The sequence below is a fragment of the Mesoplodon bidens genome (genome assembly GCF_964165515.1).
Source record: "Mesoplodon bidens genome assembly, chromosome: 3".
NCBI lineage: Eukaryota > Metazoa > Chordata > Mammalia > Artiodactyla > Ziphiidae > Mesoplodon > Mesoplodon bidens.
The window spans coordinates 65485480-65505663 of NC_138178.1; the positions used below are offsets into that span (position 1 = coordinate 65485480).

Here is a 20184-nt window from a genome sequence, read left to right on the forward strand (position 1 = left end):
TAGCACAGGGTAAGATTTTGTAAATGTCCTATGCCTGAAGAGAAAGTGTATTTTCTAGTTACCTATTCTATCAAGCATATTAGTCATGATATTACAATATTCTATATCTATATTGATTTTTGTCTACTTTCAATTACTGATTGAGAAGATTAAAGTCTCTCACTGTGATCATAAATTTATTTTTTCTTGTTCCATCCATTTTTTCTTCATATATTTTGAGGCTAGGATACTAAGAGCATACAAGTTTAGAATTGTATATCTTTCTAATGTATTCAGCCTTTTACTATATGAAATGGCTCTGTAGCATGAGTAATGCTATAGGTGAATAGTTTTCCTTTTTTTCTGCAGGTACTTTCTGGTTTTAACATCAAGTTCATAATAGATTCACAAAATAAATTGGCTTTTTTTTTCTACCTCTGAAGAATTTTCTTAAAGTCTTATTTTGTTTGACAGTAATATACATATACTAGATTTCATTTATTTAGTATATGCATGGTGTATCTTTTTCTACTTTAAAATATTTTGGTGAAATTCATTACGTAACAGAAGAGTACATAAGATGTATATATACTGTTTGTAGAATAATAATAGAACAACTGTCTTTGTGCCTACTACTCAGGTTAGTAAGAATCTCCCAGTAGGAAATTTTGTTTGTTTGTATGTGCTTTTGTTTATGAAAGATATTTTCACTGGGTAGACATTTGCAGTTTTACATTTATTTTCTCCAAAAATTGAGTAGATATCATTTGCTGTCTTCTTGCTTCTACTCCTAATAGGGTCAGTTTGTTCTTCTTTATTCTTTTTCAAAATTTCCTTAGCTATTCCTCTGCTTTTCAATTTCTACATAACCTTTGCAATTAACTTGTAAGCTAAGAAAATCCTGTTTGTGTTTTGATTGAGACTGCATTGAGATAAGTGTGGACATCTTTTAAATATTCTTTCTTTCCATCCAGCCACATGTTTGTCTACTCATATATTGTATTGTGTGCATGTGTATAGTTTTCTTCATTTAAGTCTTAAGCATTTCTTGCTGGGCTTGTTTCTCAATAATTAGTGGGTTTTACAAATATTTTGTATTTCAGTTTTTATTTTCTTTTAAATAAAGAGGTAGTTCCAAGGTTATAGATTAGAGTGGTGGCAATGCCTTTTGCTTTATTTTATGAATATGAGTGTTTGTGTGTGTTTAAACATGTGAAATGATTCATGGATTTGACTGTCAGATATTTTGTATAGGGGCCAGGCTAATCTTCTGTGCATTGCTTTAATTTAAAATATATGATGCCAAAATGAGCACTATTCTTCGTTTATAATTTCCATTTTTATTTCATTATGGTCATAGATTATGCCTTATATAGGTTCTACTTTGGGAAATCTAATGATTTTCTTTATAGCTTCATACATTGTAAAATGTTAAGAAGAATATGTTTTTTTCTCTTTGGATATATATAATATATGTTAGATCAAATTTGTTCATTGTTATGTGGATATTCTTACTTTTTTACACCTATTTTTGTGCTCATTAATATCCTTTTCTCAAAAATGAAGACTGCCAATATGCTATTATTACTTACTCTTGCCTCCTTGTATTCTTAAAATCAGTTTTTGCAATATATATATCACAAAGTTTTATTATCGTGGTCATAACTATTTACACATTTTTCATCTTACTGATGAATTATACCTTTTAAGAATATGAAACATTCCTCTTTCTTATTTAATGCCTCTCTCCTAGATTTTTTTTTTGTATTGTTATGGCAAACCTTGTTTTGGTTAGGTTTTTGATATGTACTTTTATATTCTTCCTCTTTCCTTCATAGTTTTATTTTTGTATCTAGATCTATTACTAAAAAATATACTTTTATTTTAGTTGTTTTCTGCTCTATAAAAAGTTACCATGCTGTATGTGATCTTTTTGAACTTAGCTCTTTTCCACTCAGTATTATAGTGCCTAGAGTCATACAAATTGGGAATTTCCTGCTGTTTTTAAAGCACTTTGAGGTATAAATGTTGTACATTAAACTACACTTACTTTAAAGTTTATGATTTAATAAGTTTTGTCATATTCATACACCCAGGAAACCATCACCACGTTCAAGATAGTGAACATAATTGTCATCTCAAAAAGTTTCATCATCTGCTATATCCTTGCTGGTTTTCTGCCTACTTCTGTTCTATCAATTTTTGAGAGAGTGATATGGAAATCTTTTATTTTAACTGTTAATTTTTCTATTTCTTTTGGCAGTTCAACCAGTTTTTGCTTCATGTTTTTCAAAGCTTTGTTATTAGATTCAAAAATGCTAATCATTGTTATGTCCTCTTGATTAATTGACCCCTTTTTATTGTCAAATGACCTTCTTTATTCCTAATAATATTCTTTGCTATGTTGTCTAATATTAACATAACCACTCCAGCTTTCTTTTATCTAGTGTTAGAGTGGCATATCCTTTTTTATCCCTTTACTTTTAACCTAGGTATTTATTTTTTTGCATGCATCCTTTTCTTAAACATTTAATGGTCAATAGACTTAAAGGGAATGTTTATTCTGGTACTGTTGACTATGATGTGAAGCTGCTAACTCTCTCAAGCCCTTGTCACCCAGGGCTTGTGAAAACCACTCACAACTGGGGAGTTCCAGCTCTGTCTATGAGCATTATTGTCTCTTTGATTCTGTATTGAAAGGGTGATGTTATTTGTGATCTGTGGTAATATTGTTACTGGGATATTATTGAAACGATTTCTAAGGATGAAGTCTGATACTAATCTAAGTTGCTATATTTGAAATCTGAGAATTCTGCAAAGACAGTTTTCATTATAAGCCTTGGTTCAATACTACTGAACCATTCCCTGTTGTAGTATTGAGCTCAGACCTCTTTCCATCTTCACAGCATGATAAATTATAAGCTTGTTGAACTCTGGGCTTTTCTTTGAGTCATCTGTTAAACCTCAGATTAGATCAGAAAGGAATATCAGTATCTGAAAAAGAAGTCTTTACCTCATTTATCATCTCCACCAACCAGAAAACTGATGGAGTATTTGTAATTGTCACTGAGTGGCAGGGGGACAGATGGTGGACTATCATTCTATCAGAAGATGGCCTTTTCTCTTTTACATGGTGTCTGTTTCACAGTGTTTCATTAGCTTCATTTTTCTCATCCATCACTTCAAACAATATAATACATAGATTGTAATAGATAAGAACATAAGTGTATCCTACACCTGTAGACAGGGACCTTGGCAGAGTTGAATCTTTTGTATAATTAAAATAGCCTATCGAGTTTTAAAAATTGTCATTGTCACCTGTTTACTTTTTCAAAATGATGCTGTCACGAAGGGCATTATTTTGATAAAAGGCATTACATTTCAGATTTTCTTAAATTTACTGTTTGACTAAATTTAAAATTTTATTTAAATATAATGGAACTCTCAAACTTTTTTTTAAAGCATTTCTTCAGCACCTGCTTGTGCACTCTGCACTAGTCCAGGGACCAGGGAAATACAGATAAATGTCACTTGAACCTATCTCTTAATTTTATGCTATCTCTGATAAATTTCATAGTTTCATGAATCTCTAAACACTCATTTAAATATAAATGAACTAGTTTTTGTATATGGTGCTTTCACTTCTGAATAGTGCTTAGATGATAATAATCTGTAGATATGGCTAATGCCATCCAAACAATCAGTAATTACAAATCAGCTTTCCTGTGAAATCTTTCTGGGGGATAATCTGCTGGAATAGTTTTATGGAAGAGTGATATCAGTCAAAATAATAGTTTAGATTCTTTTGGTCTTATTCTGAGTAAAACTCTGACTCTTTAACTTAAGCTGTTAGCATAAACCCTTGGCATTTAGTATTGAATTAAATGTTAATAAGTTAAATGTTAATGAGCTAACCTGTTATTTATTATTTTCAATATACTATGTCTTTGAGGTTGATATTCAAAATATGTGGTAAAGTATTGTCTAAAAATGCCATGTTGTTTGTGGTTGAATATTTCTTTATTTCTTCCCTTCTTTCATCTGCTTCTTCCTCTTTTTCCCCTGATTTTCCTTCTTCCCTTCCCAAACACCTTCATTTCTCCACTCTTCCACCTCTTCTTCACCCCTCACTTTTCTTACCATAGTCATCCAGAGAAACAAGAAAAACAAGTTCCAACCCTCCAGGCCTTCACCCTTTCCCAGTTTTTGTAGAAGACAGTGAGGAAATATTGTAAAATGCCTCCTATTTATCTTACTTGTTGTTGTGCCAGGCAGGCTTCAAAGAGCAGAATGCCTCATAATATTTTTAAGAATTTAAGAGAAAACATTATTTGGTTCTGGAATTGATTAATATCATTGGATTTTAGATTACAAAGTTGAGAAAGTAAAGGATGAGGTTGAGAGAAAAATGTTGTTTTCCAAACAAAATGTGAAAACCCTTGCATTAATTTCTCATCTATTTAGATTAGTAACTTGGCATCCACCCTGCTCTTGAAAGTAAACCTTTGGCCCTAGAGAAATATGCCTCTTGAACATGATGTTTGATTTTCAAGTAAAAATACATTTGTATTACTGTAATGAAATTCTGGTCCTTTTTATTCTAAGAAGACATATTTAAATGCTTTTTGATCAAGGAAGAATAACATCCTTAAAAATTCTCAGTTCTGTATTATAATATTTTTAAATAGTGGGAAGCAAATTATTTTCTTTGATGTAGCACATTTTATGAAATGTATTTATTGTGTGGTAACACTTGAGAGAGCTATAATAATTATAGTTTAATAAAATCCTATATTGTATAATTTATATTTTCCTGCTAATCAACTATTTTTAGAACTTTGACATTCTTTCCCAAAGATCATGAACCTATCTATGGCTTAATTTTTTCCTGTCTCTTTTAAAAAATAACTATGAGAACCTTTAGGAAGAGTCTGATAGAATATCGAGGTCATAAACTTCAATATGAATTATTTCGTTGAATATAGTAAATTATGTTAGAAAGGCCAGGGTTTGGTCTAGTATGCCATAAAAGGTAATTAAAAGAATAAGAAGGGTATAAACTTTGATGAGATCATCTGTATAGGTATTAGTTTCCTTATATATTTTACTGGTATTTCTTATTGCAGCAATGTTGTTTTTATATAAAAAGTCACAACTGTGACTTTAAAACTAAACTTAAATGTGTGTGTGTGTGTGTGTGTGTACACAGCCATCATTAATTAGCTTTTGGGCTTGATACATTCATTTTCAGAATGTTAGAAAATGGGGGACTTTACAATTTACTGTCTAATCCCTTTTCTTTTTTTCCTACTGAGGAAACTGAGGCCCAGAGAAGTCATTTAGCCATGAGTTGTAGAATTTATCCTGGTATAGCTATCTTGACTCACAATTCAGTGCTGTTTCTACTGCATTGATTTCCTTTTCTATTCCTAAGGAAAAACAGTCTCCCCTCTTAATGCATATTTAGAATTAACAGTGTCAAATACTGAGAATGGCCAATGAAGACTCATTTCTGACTTGTTAGTAGCAGATTAGTACTTGCACTGAGCAGGATTCCAGGGTAGGAGCTGTGTTTTTTAAATTTTTATAGGAAAGAAGGAGATCCAGGGGCCTTTGGATGATTTTTGGTCCTGATTGATTCATATTTTGGAAATGAGTCATAGATACTGTGTCTCAAAGAATATACTTTGCTTTTCCTCATGCCTGTGCCATAATAATTAGGATTGTGGATAGATACAAAAAGATGAGTGTATTTTTACGTAGTTATACTTATTCTTCTGCAGAACAAATGAGCCTATAGCAACTGTAACCTAATACAAACCAATCCTCTTTTCTTTAAATAGCTTGCCTTTTCCTTGCATTTCCTTATTAGCATTAATTTCACAATAATTAAAATATTAATATATATCAATTGTGGAAAATTTGAGAAAAATAAAGTTTTCTTACTGTTAACATTTTGATCTAATTTTCAGCTCTTTACATATGAATATATGAATCTTACACACATATTTATATATAAGCTGCATTGCAAGGATTGAATCCTGAATTTTTTTTTTTTAAGAATAAAAGCTATGTGGTTTAATTGTATACATTGATCTTAAGGTTTTTGGTCTATTACTTGCATATGTGATCTGTTTCACACTCTTTAAAACAGAAGATCATTGAGGAGCAATCAGATTTCAAAAAGTCTTCCAAGTACAGCCAGACAGTTGTCTACGTGATATGCTACATATGACAACATAGAATCTACAATTATATTAACACAGACTTCTTTTCCAAGGGGTCAGTATTTTCACACATCTGATAGGTCTCACGCACAAGATAATGGAAACAGCAATATCGGTGTCTCTCAATCACATTAGGTTCATCAGACGTATTAAAAGTGTAGCCCTTGGACTTCCCTGGTGGCGCAGTGGTTGAGAGTCCGCCTGCCGATGCAGGGGACACAGGTTCGTTCCCCGGTCCGGGAGGATCCCGCATGCCATGGAGCGGCTGGGCCCATGAGCCATGGCCGCTGGGCCTGCGCGTCCGGAGCCTGTGCTCCGCAACGGGAGAGGCCACAGCAGTGAGAGGCCCGCGTACCGCAAAAAAAAAAAAAAAAAAAGTGTAGCCCTTTTTAATTGAGAATTTTTATACATATTACATATATGCTTTTTTAACATTTTTTTCTACATTATCTCTGTTTTAGATAAATACAGAGCTTAGGAAATAATACTTAAATGAGAACACCTTGGACAAATCCTCAGGCTCTATCCTACAAGTGTTCCATTCAGGAAGATCTCAGTACTTCTGCCTCACTTTTTTTGTAAAAATTTACAAACTGATTCATAACCAAACCACTTTGGAAAAAGAAGAACAAAGTTGGAGATGTTATGCTACCTGACTATAAGGCTTATTATAAAAGTTATATCAATCAACATGGTGTAGTATTAGTATCTAGACTGAAAAATAGACAAGTGGAACAGAATACAATTTACAAGCTGATTCATAACCAAAACAACTTTGGAAAAAGAACAAAGTTGGAGATTTTATGCTACCTGATTATAAGGCTTATTATAAAAGTTATAGCAATCAGAATGGTATAGTATTAGTATCTAGATTGGAAAATAGACAAGTGGAACAGAATAGATAAATGGGTCTACACCTGCATATTTATATAACTGATTTTTTTTTTGTACAGCAGGTTCTTATTGGTCATCAATTTTATACACATCAGTGTATACATGACAATCCCAGTCGCCCAATTCAGCACACCACCATCCCCACCCCACCGCTTTCCCAGCTTGTTGTCCATACGTTTGTTCTCTACATCTGTGTCTCAATTTCTGCCCTGCAAAAATACAGTTCATCTGTACCATTTTTCTAGGTTCCACATATATGCGTTAATATACGATATTTGTTTTTCTCTTTCTGACTTACTTCACTCTGTATGACAGTCTCTGGATCCATCCACGTCTCAACAAATGACCCAATTTCGTTCCTTTTTATGGCTGAATAATATTCCATTGTATATATGTACCACATCTTCTTTCTCCATTCATCTGTCGATGGGCATTTAGGTTGCTTCTATGACCTGGCTATTGTAAATAGTGCTGCAATGAACATTGGGGTGCATGTATCTTTTTGAATTATGGTTTTCTCTGGGTATATGCCCAGTAGTGGGATTGCTGGATCATATGGTAATTCTATTTTTAGTTCTTTAAGGAACCTCCATACTGTTCTCCATAGTGGCTGTACCAATTCACATTCCCACCAGCAGTGCAAGAGTGTTCCCTTTTCTCCACACCCTCTCCAGCATTTCTTGTTTGTGGATTTTCTGATGATGCCCATTCTACCTGGTGTGAGGTGATACCTCATTGTAGTTTTGATTTGCATTTCTCTAATAAGTAGTAATGTTGAGCAGCTTTTCATGTGCTTCTTGGCCATCTGTATGCCTTCTTTGGAGAAATATCTATTTAGGTCTTCTGCCCATTTTTGGATTGGGTTGTTTGTTTTTTTAATATTGAGATGCATGAGCTGTCTATATATTTTGGAGAGTAATCCTTTGTCCGTTGATTCATTTGCAGATATTTTCTCCTATTCTGAGGGTTGTCTTTTCGTCTTGTTTATGGTTTCCTTTGCTGTTCAAAAGCTTTGAAGTTTCATTAGGTCCCATTTGTTTATTTTTGTTTTTATTTCCATTTCTCTAGGAGGTGGATCAAAAAGGATCTTGCTGTGATTTATGTCAAAGAGTGTTCTTCCTACGTTTTCCTCTAAGACTTTTATAGTGTCCAGTATTATATTTATGTCGGTAATCCATTTTGAGTTTATTTTTGTGTATGGTGTTAGGGAGTGTTCTAATTTCATTCTTTTACATGTAGCTGTCCAGTTTTCCCAGCACCACTTATTGAAGAGACTGTCTTTTCTCCATTGTATATCCTTGCCTCCTTTGTCATAGATTAGTTGGCCGTAGGTGTTTGGGTTTATCTCTGGGCTTTCTATCTCGTTCCATTGATCTATGTTTCTGTTTTTGTGCTGGTACCATATTGTCTTGATTACTGTAGCTTTATAGTATAGTCTGAAGTCAGGGAGTCTGATTCCCTCAGCTCTGTTTTTTTACCTCAAGACTGCTTTGGCTGTTCGGGGTCTTTTGTGTCTCCATACAAATTTTAAGATGATTTGTTCTAGTTCCGTAAAAAATGCCATTGGTAATTTGATAGGGATTGCATTGAATCTGTAGATTACTTTGGGTAGTATAGTCATTTTCACAATATTGATTCTTCCAATCCAAGAACATTGTATATCTCTCCATCTGTTTGTATCATCTTTAATTTCTTTCTTCAGTGTCTTATAGTTTTCTGCATACAGGTCTTTTGTCTCCCTAAGTAGGTTTATTTCTAAGTATTTTATTCTTTTTGTTGCAGTGGTAAATGGAAGTGTTTCCTTAATTTCTCTTTCAGATTTTTCATCATTAGTGTATAGGAATGCAAGAGATTTCTGTGCATTTCTTTTGTATCCTGCAACTTTACCAAATTCATTGATTAGCTCTGGTCATTTCCTGGTGGCATTTTTAGGATTCTCTCTGTATAGTATCATGTCATCTGCAAACAGTGACAGTTTTACTTCTTCTTTTCCAATTTGTATTCCTTTTATTTCTTTTTCTTCTCTGATTGCTATGGCTACGACTTCCAAAACTATGTTGAATAATAGTGGTGAGAGTGGACATCCTTGTCTTGTTCCTGATCTTAGAGGAAATGTTTTCAGTTTTTCACCATTGGGAATGGCATTTGCTGTGGGTTTGTCGTATATGGCCTTTATTATGTTGAGGTAGTTTCCCTCTATGCCCACATTCTGGAGAGTTTTTATCACAAATGGGTGTTGAATTTTGTCGAAAACTTTTTCTGTATCTATTGAGATGATCATATGGTTTTTATTCTTCAGTTTGTTAATATGGTGTATCACATTGATTGTTTTGCGTATATTGAAGAATCCTTGCATCCCTGGGATAAATCCTACTTGTCATGGTGTATGATCCTTTTAATATGTTGTTGTTGGATTCTGTTTGCTAGTATTTTGTTGAGGATTTTTGCATCTACTGAATTTTTATTTACCATTATACAATGAATGTTTTTAATATCATTACTGTTGTTTGGAACTAATCAAATCTGTATAGTATCATATTAATTCATGTACCATAATTTATGTAATCAATCCCCTACTGCTGATATTTTGTTGTAAATCTCACTGCAGTGTGAATATATTTATAGAGTAATATTGTTGCAGAAGTAAATTACTTACAGTTTCTTTTCTTTTTTTAACTGAACATTTATTAATTATTAAGTAGACTGGGCTCTGAAACTATTTGGTTGTTCATATAGAATGGAGGCAGGAATATCAATCTCTGAAAAGCTCTATTTTTGGATGACCAGAACTATAGAAAACTCTAAGCAAGCAACATTTCGGGTAAAAGGAGATGAGATTGCTGTATTTTTCTTACCTTAGGCAGTTCCTTGGGGTTTTAAGAAAGGATGTCATTAAGGATTATTTTCTGCAGGATATTGTCTCCTTCTGTCTTTACAATAGATTTCAAACTTCGAGTACACACTTTTAGCACTTGAATAGTGTGCAAACATGTAATTTTCATTTTAAGTCCTGTTCTTAGATGCTTGAGAGATAGGAATATTGTGATTTCATTTACTCCTTTTGGCAAGCCAAATATAGAATTTTAAGATGCATGTGTACAAATTATTTCTTGTTACAAGATTTTCTATACTGATTATTGTGGAGAATTTAAAACATTTATGACAAGCCTCCATGTAATCATCACTCAGCTGTAACAATGATAAACTTATCCTGCCTTATTGACGTTCCATTCACTTTCCACAAATACTCTTTCGAAGTCAATTCCAGATTTCATCTCATAAGAGCTATTTTAAAATGATTTACCTTCTACTTATACATGCTTATTATAAATGAGAGAATTAAAAATCTATCACAATCATCTAGTGACAACTTTTAGTAATTTTCCACCTTTTTTTTAAATAGATCTTTATTGGAGTGTAATTGCTTCACAATACTGTGTTAGTTTCTGTTGCACAGCAAAGCAAATCAGCCATATACATACACATGTCCCCACATCCCCTCCCTCTTGAGCCTCCCTCCCATTGCCTTATTTTCTTATAGTCATTTCATGTACATACATATACACATATAAAAATGCAAAGATATATGTATATAATTATTATAAAATTTTGTACATAATTGCATTAATTAGGGAAGAGACTAATCTGCTGTAATAGTGACAAAAATACAGTGATTTTAAGAACATAGAAGTTTATTTCTCACAATAAAGTCCTGAGGTAAGCAATCCCAAGTGGTCAGTCCTGAGGTAAGCAGTCCCAAGGCTTTATGTATGCCATGTGGTTTTTCAGAGATCCATCTCCTGTCTCTATTATCCCCTAAGATATGCCCTCCCCTTCAGAGTCAGAGCTGTGTTATAGGCCCTTTTGTGTTCCAGTTTGCAGAAGGGGAAGAAAGTGAATGGTCTTCAAACACTGAACATGCATTCATAGTCCATTGATGAGAATTCAGTCACATGGCTACCACTAGCTATAAGAGGGACTGGGAAATTCAGTTCCTAGCTGAAGAATTGTGTGACTTGCTAAAGCTTTGTTACTGTGCAGCCTGCTGCAGTGTGGTATGTTCCTCTGTACTCTGTATTGCCTGCTTATGGGCAGGCGGATCTAGAGGCTTGATCAGGCTAAGGTTCAACCCATTTGGAAAAACTGTATTTGGTGCTGAGTTCTTTCATCAGGATGAACTTAATGTCTGATTGTCTTTCTTTTTGTGATATTGACATATTAGCTGTTGATGCTCTTGGGTTTTGATTAATGTATACTTAAATCCATTAATTCATGGATATGAGGATATTCTAATTATACATTTCATTTGCATTTATTATTTGAAATACATTTATAAAGAGATGCTTTCCCTCATCTACTATTTGGTTACCTAGTGGCAGGTTAAAATTTTGATTATTTACCTGTTTTCAGTATAATGAGTTGGTTTCCTATTATCCTTCAAATGTGTCCACAATTAGTTTTTAAAATGTATATATCATTATAAACTCTGTAATTAAACACTTTTGTTTCAGTCATTGGAAATTTTCCTTTTTTTAAAGCTCAAATTATGCTATCTTTTGGTCAGTGGGAGCCTCTTAAAGTTTGCTCTCAAGTTCTTTTGACATGAGCCTAGTTGAATTTGTTAGTTACCTTGCTACTTGGTATGGCAAGACATTTAGTTTATGATTAACTATTTCATGAAGAAGCCCTAATTACTTTTACTGAGAAAGGGTATTTTAAGAGCACAAGAAGGGATGGTCATTGCTACTGGGTGGATCACTGTGAACAGAATTAGAGAATAAAGAAATAAAATGTATGTGATATGTGTGTGAGTATGTTACATACAAGCTCTTATATACATATGTGTGTGCATATACGTTTATTATTTATTAAATGATGATGGGCTCATGAACTCTTACAATTCAAATTCAGGACTACATGGGTTTTATTTAACCTTCTCCATATTGTGTCTGTATCTCTTTTCTTCCATACCAAGCATTCAGGGTATAAAGGACACAGGGAATGATAGAATTATAATACCCATAATCTCCTTTATTTCATCCCACATTACACACACAGCAATGTTAGAATATTACTAATAATCCCACTACCAATGTTAATTACTGAGAACAGTTTAAAATTCTTTTCATGTTTTCCCTATTCTCCTCATCTTTTTTTTATTAGTAATTCTGTGAGAAGTCTGACATATAGCCATTATATAACTATATTTCTTTAGCTTTTAATCACTAGTGTAGTCTTAGTTCTGTAAGTGTACATGTAATGTTTACCACTAGTCTTATGTCTGTGTCTCTCTAGTCATGTTGGTTTTCTGAGGCTTGTTCTGTAGTAGATTCTTCAGGAAGGTGTTATGAGAATAATACTCTCTGAGGTTTTTTTAAATGTTGTTAACAGTTTATCTGTGCTTTTCATACTTGAAAGTTGGTTTTGCTGGATATAAAATCCTTAGCTCACATTTCTTTCTTTAAAAAATACTAAATACATTACAGTAGTCCCCTCTCATCCTTGGGGGATATGTTCCAATACCCCAGTGGATGCCTGAAACCATGGATAGTATCAAATACTATATATACAGTTAATCCTTGAACAACACGGGTTTGAGCTATGCGAGTCCACTTATACATGGATTATTTTCAATAAAATGATCTATGGTTGGTTGAATCTGCGAACATGGAAGGCCAACTGTAAGATTACATGTGGATTTTTGACTGTGTGGGGATTAGCATCACTAACCCCCATGTTTTTCAAGGGTCAGCTGTATTGTTTTTTCCTATACATAAATACCTGTGATAAAGTTTAATTTATAAATTAGGCAAGTAAGAGAATATCTGAATTGCCAGTATCACTACTCCTGTGCTTTGGGACCATTATTAAGTAAAATAGCATTACTTAAAAACAAGCACTGCCGTACCACAATCCATCTGACAACCTAGATGGCTACTAAGTGACTAACAGGTAGGTACAGCATGGAAACACTGGACAAAGGAAGATTTACATCCAGGCCATGTAGCAGGTTGGTGTGAGACTTCATCACACTACTCAGAACAATACACAATTTAAAACTTATGAATTGTTTATTTCTGGAATTTTCCATTTAATATTTTCAGACCCTGGTGACCACAGGTAACTGAAACCACAGAAAGTGAAACCGAGGATAAGGGGGGACTACTGTACTTCATTTTCTTCTGGCATAAAATATTGCTGTCAAAAGAGCTGATGATAATCTATTTTTTTTTATAAATTATATTTTTAGAAATTTTAATTCAGTATGTCTTGGTATTAGCCACTCTGGGTCAATATTTTCAGATATGTGGTGTACTCTTTCAATATTTAATTATATTCTTTTTCAGGAAAGTTTTCTTGAATCATAGTTTTTAATATTTGCTTTGTTCCCTTGGTTTGATTTCCTTTTTCAGGCACTCCTATTCAGTTTGCTGCATCTTTCCCTATCTTCTGTATGTCCACTTACTCTCAAATAATTTTTATTTCTTTTGCTTTAAGTATCTTTCTACCTTTTATCTTTTAGTTGTCTGAGGCATTATTTGTTGTATTTATTCACTCTTTTGTCATCTATTTTATCTTCATTTCTTAAATGATTTATTTTCTTTTGCAGTCTTCGTTGAGTTCTGTGACCTAAATGCTGAGGTCTTAGGATGGCGATTTGTGTTGGAACATTTTCTATATTTGTTTTACTTTATTTTGAAATAGAAGGTTACATTTTGATCTTTTCTGTGGATTTTTTTGGTGCGTTTTCATTGTTGTAGTGTTGCTATTCTACTTATTTTCTTTTTCTTTTAATAAGTTTGACATTTGACCTTGATACTTTTGTATTGCTTATTTTTATGTGGAATTGGTTTTATAAGACTTTTATAATGAGTTGTGACTCAAGGTACCTATTCTAACTTCTTAGAACTCCCTCTTCTATTATTTTTGTGAAAAATATAGTGACTTGCTTTCTAAAATTTCTTGATTCTGTTTCCCTGCTCTGCTTTTATCGAGGCTTTTTCCTCCTTTGTCTCAATTATCCCTAGTTGGCTTAATTAAGTTCCTTTTTTAACAGTTTCTCCTTGGCTCAGTTTCGAGAGTTCATAGGGCCTAGCCTTCACCACACTGTTCAGTCCTTCTTAATGCAGGCACCTTTTACTCACCTGCCATTTAAGTGGGCAAACCCCTCTCAGTTTTAGATACTGTTCGCAAATTGGCCTATTGAACTCTCCAGTGAAAAACAGTTCCTTTTAGAGTTCTGTTCTCAAGTTCATTATTCACTCTTGTTGTTTCTTTCTGATTTCTCCTTCAAAGACACTGAAATGCAGCTGACCTATTGGTAGTTTGTCCTCACCCTCTTCTATTTGGAGGCTGTGGGGATACCTTGTCACTTACTTTGTTGTAAATAATTTCTGTGGGTTTTGTTTTTGCTATCTAATTGTTCTTTCTGATTTATATGATGATTCAGAGAGGATCTTAAACATTGCTACCACTGCCTTCATCTTCTCAGAATTCTCATAAGTGTTTTAATGACTAATACTTCATCATAGAAATATACCATAATTTTCTCAACCACTTCTCAGTGTTGAAAAACCTTCTTTGTACATGCTCTCCATCTTCAGAAACCATCTCAAAACCTTCTTCCTGTATAGTCTTCATGGTTTTAATGGAAAAATAACTATTAATCATCCTGTGTCACATCCAACAATGCATTTCTTTTATCATCAAAAGGCGGTCTCAAAAAAAAAAAAAAAAAAAAAAAGGCGGTCTCTTTCTTACAAAAAGTGAAAACATAATGCAAACCACTAGAAGCAAATCTATAAAACCTTGAAAAGTGTCTATAGAAAGCCAGACAAAAGACACATTTTAAGTCACAGAAGACAAAATGCAAACAAATGGTTAAGCATACTTATATCACTTTTTTAGCTAACAAATTGACATATTTACAACAACAAAAAAAAGACAAAAGAAAACAGAAACACTAGGTACTAGCAAATCACTTGTGGGGACTTAATTCTCATTTTGGTTGTTTCGGAATACATATGAAAAGCCTTAAAAATATGTGTAATCTGTAACCCAGGAATTTCAGTTCTGTGATTTGATCATAAAGGAATAATATGCTCTGTGTTTAAAATTTTAACTATAGGAGTATTTATTGCCCTGGTATTTATTATATTGAATAAATAAAATAAATCCAAATATCTAACAAAAAAGCATTTAGTAAAATTAGGTGTACTGCTATAATCAGTAGATTATGTACTAGAACATTATTTAATGGTATGAATATATTTGCAATATTAAATTTAAAAAGCAGATTATAAAATATTATAAAAGATATGCCCATTTTAATAAAAATATATATGAAGAAAAATGTCTGGATGATATACTCAAATAATTATTTTTAGATGTTAAGATTATAGGAGATTTTTATTTCTTAGTTTTATTCATATTTTCTATAATTAACATGTTGATTTTATATTAAGGAAAAAGTTAAGTCAAACAAAAATATATATCCTCATTTGTTTTTAGTTTTGCGGTTTTAAAAAAATTAACATAAATTTGAGGGCATGATGTGTGTTGTATGTGTGAATGTGTATGTAAATGTAATGTCTTTTTAAAAGACGGAATTTTTTTGTTCTGGATAGATTCCAAATTTTTCTATATAATGTCTGCATTTTCGTAATAAGGATCCTATTAATACTTAATGGATTCTATTAGATATGTAAATAACATTTATGTACAACTGAAAATAGTATAATTGAACTTTTCACAAAATTGAAGATGTCATTTAGAAGATTTCCTTTCCTTAACGCAGTGATAGAAATTAGATGTCAGAGACTCAGCTCACATGAGCAGTGTAGGGGGAGGGAATGTGGAGTAGTAAAAAAGGTTGGTCTTGTGAAGTCAGCCAGCTGTGGTTTTGAACTTGAGGGTTTTGATCATGGACATAATATTGAACCTCTTTGAGCCTTTGTTAAATATCTGTAAAATGTAAACATATTGCCACCTGTTGTTCTGTGGGGTTGTGAAGATTTTAGGAAATAATGTATGCACTTTAGCCCTTTGCTGATCACAGTAAGTATTTAATAAATGATTAAATAAAGAAAATAATTGCTTCTGCATTTGAGAGAATATTTTCTGCCTTTGGTTGTGGAGTTTCTGTTTTGCTTTTTTGGTCGGTTTATGAATTGAAAAGTTTCTTTTTTATTGAAGTATGGTTGATTTACAATCTTATATTAGTGTCAGTTGTACAACACAGTGATTCAATATTTACATAGATTATACTCCATTTACAGTTATATATTATATAACATATATATATTTATATTCCCTGTGCTGTACACTACATCCTTGTATCTTATTTATTTCATAACTAGTAGCTTGCACCTCTTAATCCCCTTCCATTGTCTTGTCCCTCCCCATCCCTCACCCCAGTGGTAACCACTAGTTTGTTCTCTGTGACTGTGAGTCTGTTTCTGTTTTGTTATATCCATTTGTTTTATTTTTTGGATTCCACATATAAGAGAGAACATAAAAGATTTGTCTTTCTCTGTCTGACTTCACTAAGCATAAAATTTTCATAATGAGCACAACTCTGACTCAAACTCATTTTCCAGCCATATATGTAAGGTACTAGTCAAGAATATAGACTCCATAATCATACTGTCTGGGTTTAAACTTAGGCTCTATCACTACTACCTGCAAAGTTGCTTAGTCATGATCTTGACCTTTTAACTTCAGAAAAGTTATTTGATTCTGTGTTTGTTTCCTCATAGTTAAAATGGGAATAATAACAATATATACATTTTAGTATAGTTCAAAGGACTATATGTAAAGTACTTATCTCAATGTATGTTGTAGAATAAACCCTCATAAATACTATTTTTGTCTTTTTTTTAATTGAGATATAATTGACAGAACATTTGTGTTAGTTTTAGGTGTACAACATAATGTTTGATATATATAGTGTGTGAAATGTAAACTTACTTACCATATAAGGTTAGTTAAAGTCTATCACCACACATAATTAACAAATTCTTTTTCCTTGTGATGAGAACTTTCAGGATCTATTCTCTTAGCAACTTTCAAATATACAATAGAGTATTGTTAACTATAGTCACTATGTTGTGCATTACACTCCCAGGATTTATTTATCTTAAAACTGGAAGTTTGTACGTTTTGAACACCTTCATTCATTTGACCACAAATACTATTTTAGATCTTATTACCTCACCCTCTTCTCATTTAACATTTACTTATTGAGTGCCTACCATATGCCAGGCACAGTACCAGACACTGAAACATCACTGAGCAAAACGAAGTCAGTGCCCTCATGAAACTTATATTCTAGTGCAGGAGATTGCAAATGAATATTGATGTTAGGCACTAATATTAGACAAGTCCTATGAAGAAAAATAAACAAAATAAGAAGATGGCAAATAATAGAAGGTGTTACTTAAGATTGGGTGTTCATTTTACCTGAGACTATGCAAGTACTTGGAGAACAATATTCTCAGCTAAGGAAACAAGAGTCCTGATGCAGTACCATTCCTGATGAATGTGAGGAACAACAGCATCCACTCCACTGTGGATAGAAAGGAATGAACAAAGGAGAGAGTAGTGTAAGATGAGGTGAGAGAGATTGATGATGTGGGGGCTTAGTAGGCCATGGTAAGGACTTTGGATTTGACCCTAAATGTGATGAGAACTCAAGATTTTGATAAGAGGAATGATATCATATGATTTATATTTCTAAAAGTCGCTGACTTTGTAAAGGAAAGATTTGGAGATCATAGAAGCTGCAAGAACATTTAGGAGGCTACTGCGATGATATGGATGAGAGCTGATGATGCCTTAGACTAGGTGATGGTGGTGGGGAGAAGTGATTGGATTGGGATTAATATGGGTATATTTGAAAGTAGAGCTGATAGGATTTACTAGTGTATTAGATGTGAGCAGTTGTACAAATAGTGGTATCATTTACTGAACACTCTAAGAGCAATTTATATTGGGAGCGTAAGAGTTTTGTTGTAGAATATTATTTTGGAAATGCTTATGGTGGAAATATTCTACTTAAGTGGAGATTTTCAGGAGACAGTTTGATATAGGAATGGAGTTCAGGGGAGCGGTCTGGACTAGGGATAAAAATTTGGGAATTGCCTGTGTGAATAATATTTCAAGTCACTGCACTTGATGGATAAGTTTGAATAGAGAAGAGGGAGGATCTGAGGATAGGTCTGAGATGTTTAACATTTACCAGTCAAGAAGAGGAAAAGGATCTAGCAAGGAAAATGTAGAAGGTACAGCTGGAGTTAGGAGGACAATGTGATGTCTAGTAACCTAGTGAAGAAAGAGTGTCAGGGAGGAAGAAGTGATCTACAGTTCTAATGGTGTTGGAAATTTAAGGAGAGGGTCTAAAATAATTTCTAGGAAGGAGAATGTGAGTAGACTAAGGTTGCTTGATTGCCTGGCAGTACTGGAGCCCATTTGAGGTGTAATGTCATAAATTTAAAGTTAGAATAGTCAACATGGTTTGTAATTATAGCCATATTAATCTGCTCAGTTATGGGTACAGAGTAGGGAAAGAGTTGGATTTAGGGTTAGGATTTTTCCATGCAAGTATGAAAGAAGGGGCAAGCGAGTTGTGTACATGCAAGGGAGTGATTACAGTGATGAGCTGTAAAATCCAAGATGACTAAGGAGGGCAGTGGGGCCAACTTCTGCTGCCAGTAACCACCTTCCACTTTCTCATCTCTGCCTGTTTTCTGAGATGCCCTTTTCCTTTCTCCTTCCTGCCACCTTTACCAACTACCAACCCAAACAAATACACACATCCCCAATATCCATATGTTCAAATTCAATCCATCCTTCAAGGGATAGCAGATGTTGTGCTTCCTTCTTAAAATCTTTCCTCTTTACCCTGAGTGAACAGTGATCTTGTTTCCCCTTTTGAGCTCTTATAGCATTCTAACTCTCAAGCTTGGTATTATATATTTGTGTACATATTTTACCTCTCCTACTGCAGTGTAGGGTTGCAAGGCACAGGGATATGTTGCTGTATCCCTAGCATTTAGCATAATTGATGTGCAGCAAAGGTTTGATGAGTCAATGAAAATCTCAAGTAAAACAGTTTCTTCAATTTTTCCCCAAGCAATTTTTTTTTTTTTTTTTTTTTTGTGGTACGCGGGCCTCTCACTGTTGTGGCCTCTCCCGTTGTGGAGCACAGGCTCTGGACGTGCAGGCTCAGCGGCCATGGCTCACGGCCCTAGCCGCTCCGCGGCATGTGGGATCCTCCTGGACCGGGGCACGAACCTGCGTCCCCTGCATCGGCAGGCGGATTCTCAACCACTGCGCCACCAGGGAAGCCCTCCCCAAGCAATTTTTGAAACCAGTATTTCATAGAGATTACTTTTACTTTCATCTATATATTCTTTTATACTCACTGTAGTCTGTACCAATGCTATGTTATTTCTTAATCATCATCATCATCACCATTATTTATTTATCTTGCAGGAACACCTTTCCTTAAAGAAGTATATTATTGACATTGTGGTTGAAAGTGCAGCTCCACCAGAGCCTTTGAAAGATGGAGAAGAGCGGCAAAAAAACAAAAAAAAAGCCAAAAAGATAAAATCCCGGATGAACTTCAGGTACTAAAAATATCCTTAAAAACAAAGAAAAACTCTTAGTGATGTATCTTTTTAAATGTAAATCCAAGGAAGACCCTCTCTCCCCGCCAAAAAAGTTTAAACTTGTTTGCTCCAAGAAAGCCTTGAAAATAACACTGATGAGACTAATTTATAGCCACTTTATTTGATTGAGAAAGAAAACTGCATATCGATCTAAAGCCCTTGCTTTCACCTGTTAAGAGCTCTTCTTATAATTGGATGCCAAAGCCCTGCCAAACTTGTGCCTCCTTCAGCATACAATAGTATGTTTAAGTATGTGTAAACCAAGCCTATTTTTCTTTCCAACTATTGATTTTTAAATGAAGTATCAAAGAAAATCAATAGCAATCAACAAATAGAAGTCTGCTGGCTGTAGTGTCAAATCCCATGACTGGGTTTAATCAATTTGGTAGCCTGTCACACAAGAAAAAGTT

General features: G+C 33.7%; 1 protein-coding gene across 8 annotated transcripts in view; it reads left to right on the top strand.

Moving 5' to 3' along the window:
- The window catches only part of SCAPER (S-phase cyclin A associated protein in the ER), a 509648-nt gene that overhangs the window by 227093 nt on the left and 262371 nt on the right, over positions 1 to 20184 (top strand). For all 8 annotated transcript variants that reach the window (XM_081230140.1, XM_081230147.1, XM_081230145.1 and 5 more), the window contains exon 21: positions 19596 to 19732. In XM_081230140.1, coding sequence (XP_081086266.1) covers positions 19596 to 19732 — 137 coding nt within the window. The remainder of the gene's footprint in view (positions 1 to 19595; positions 19733 to 20184) is intronic.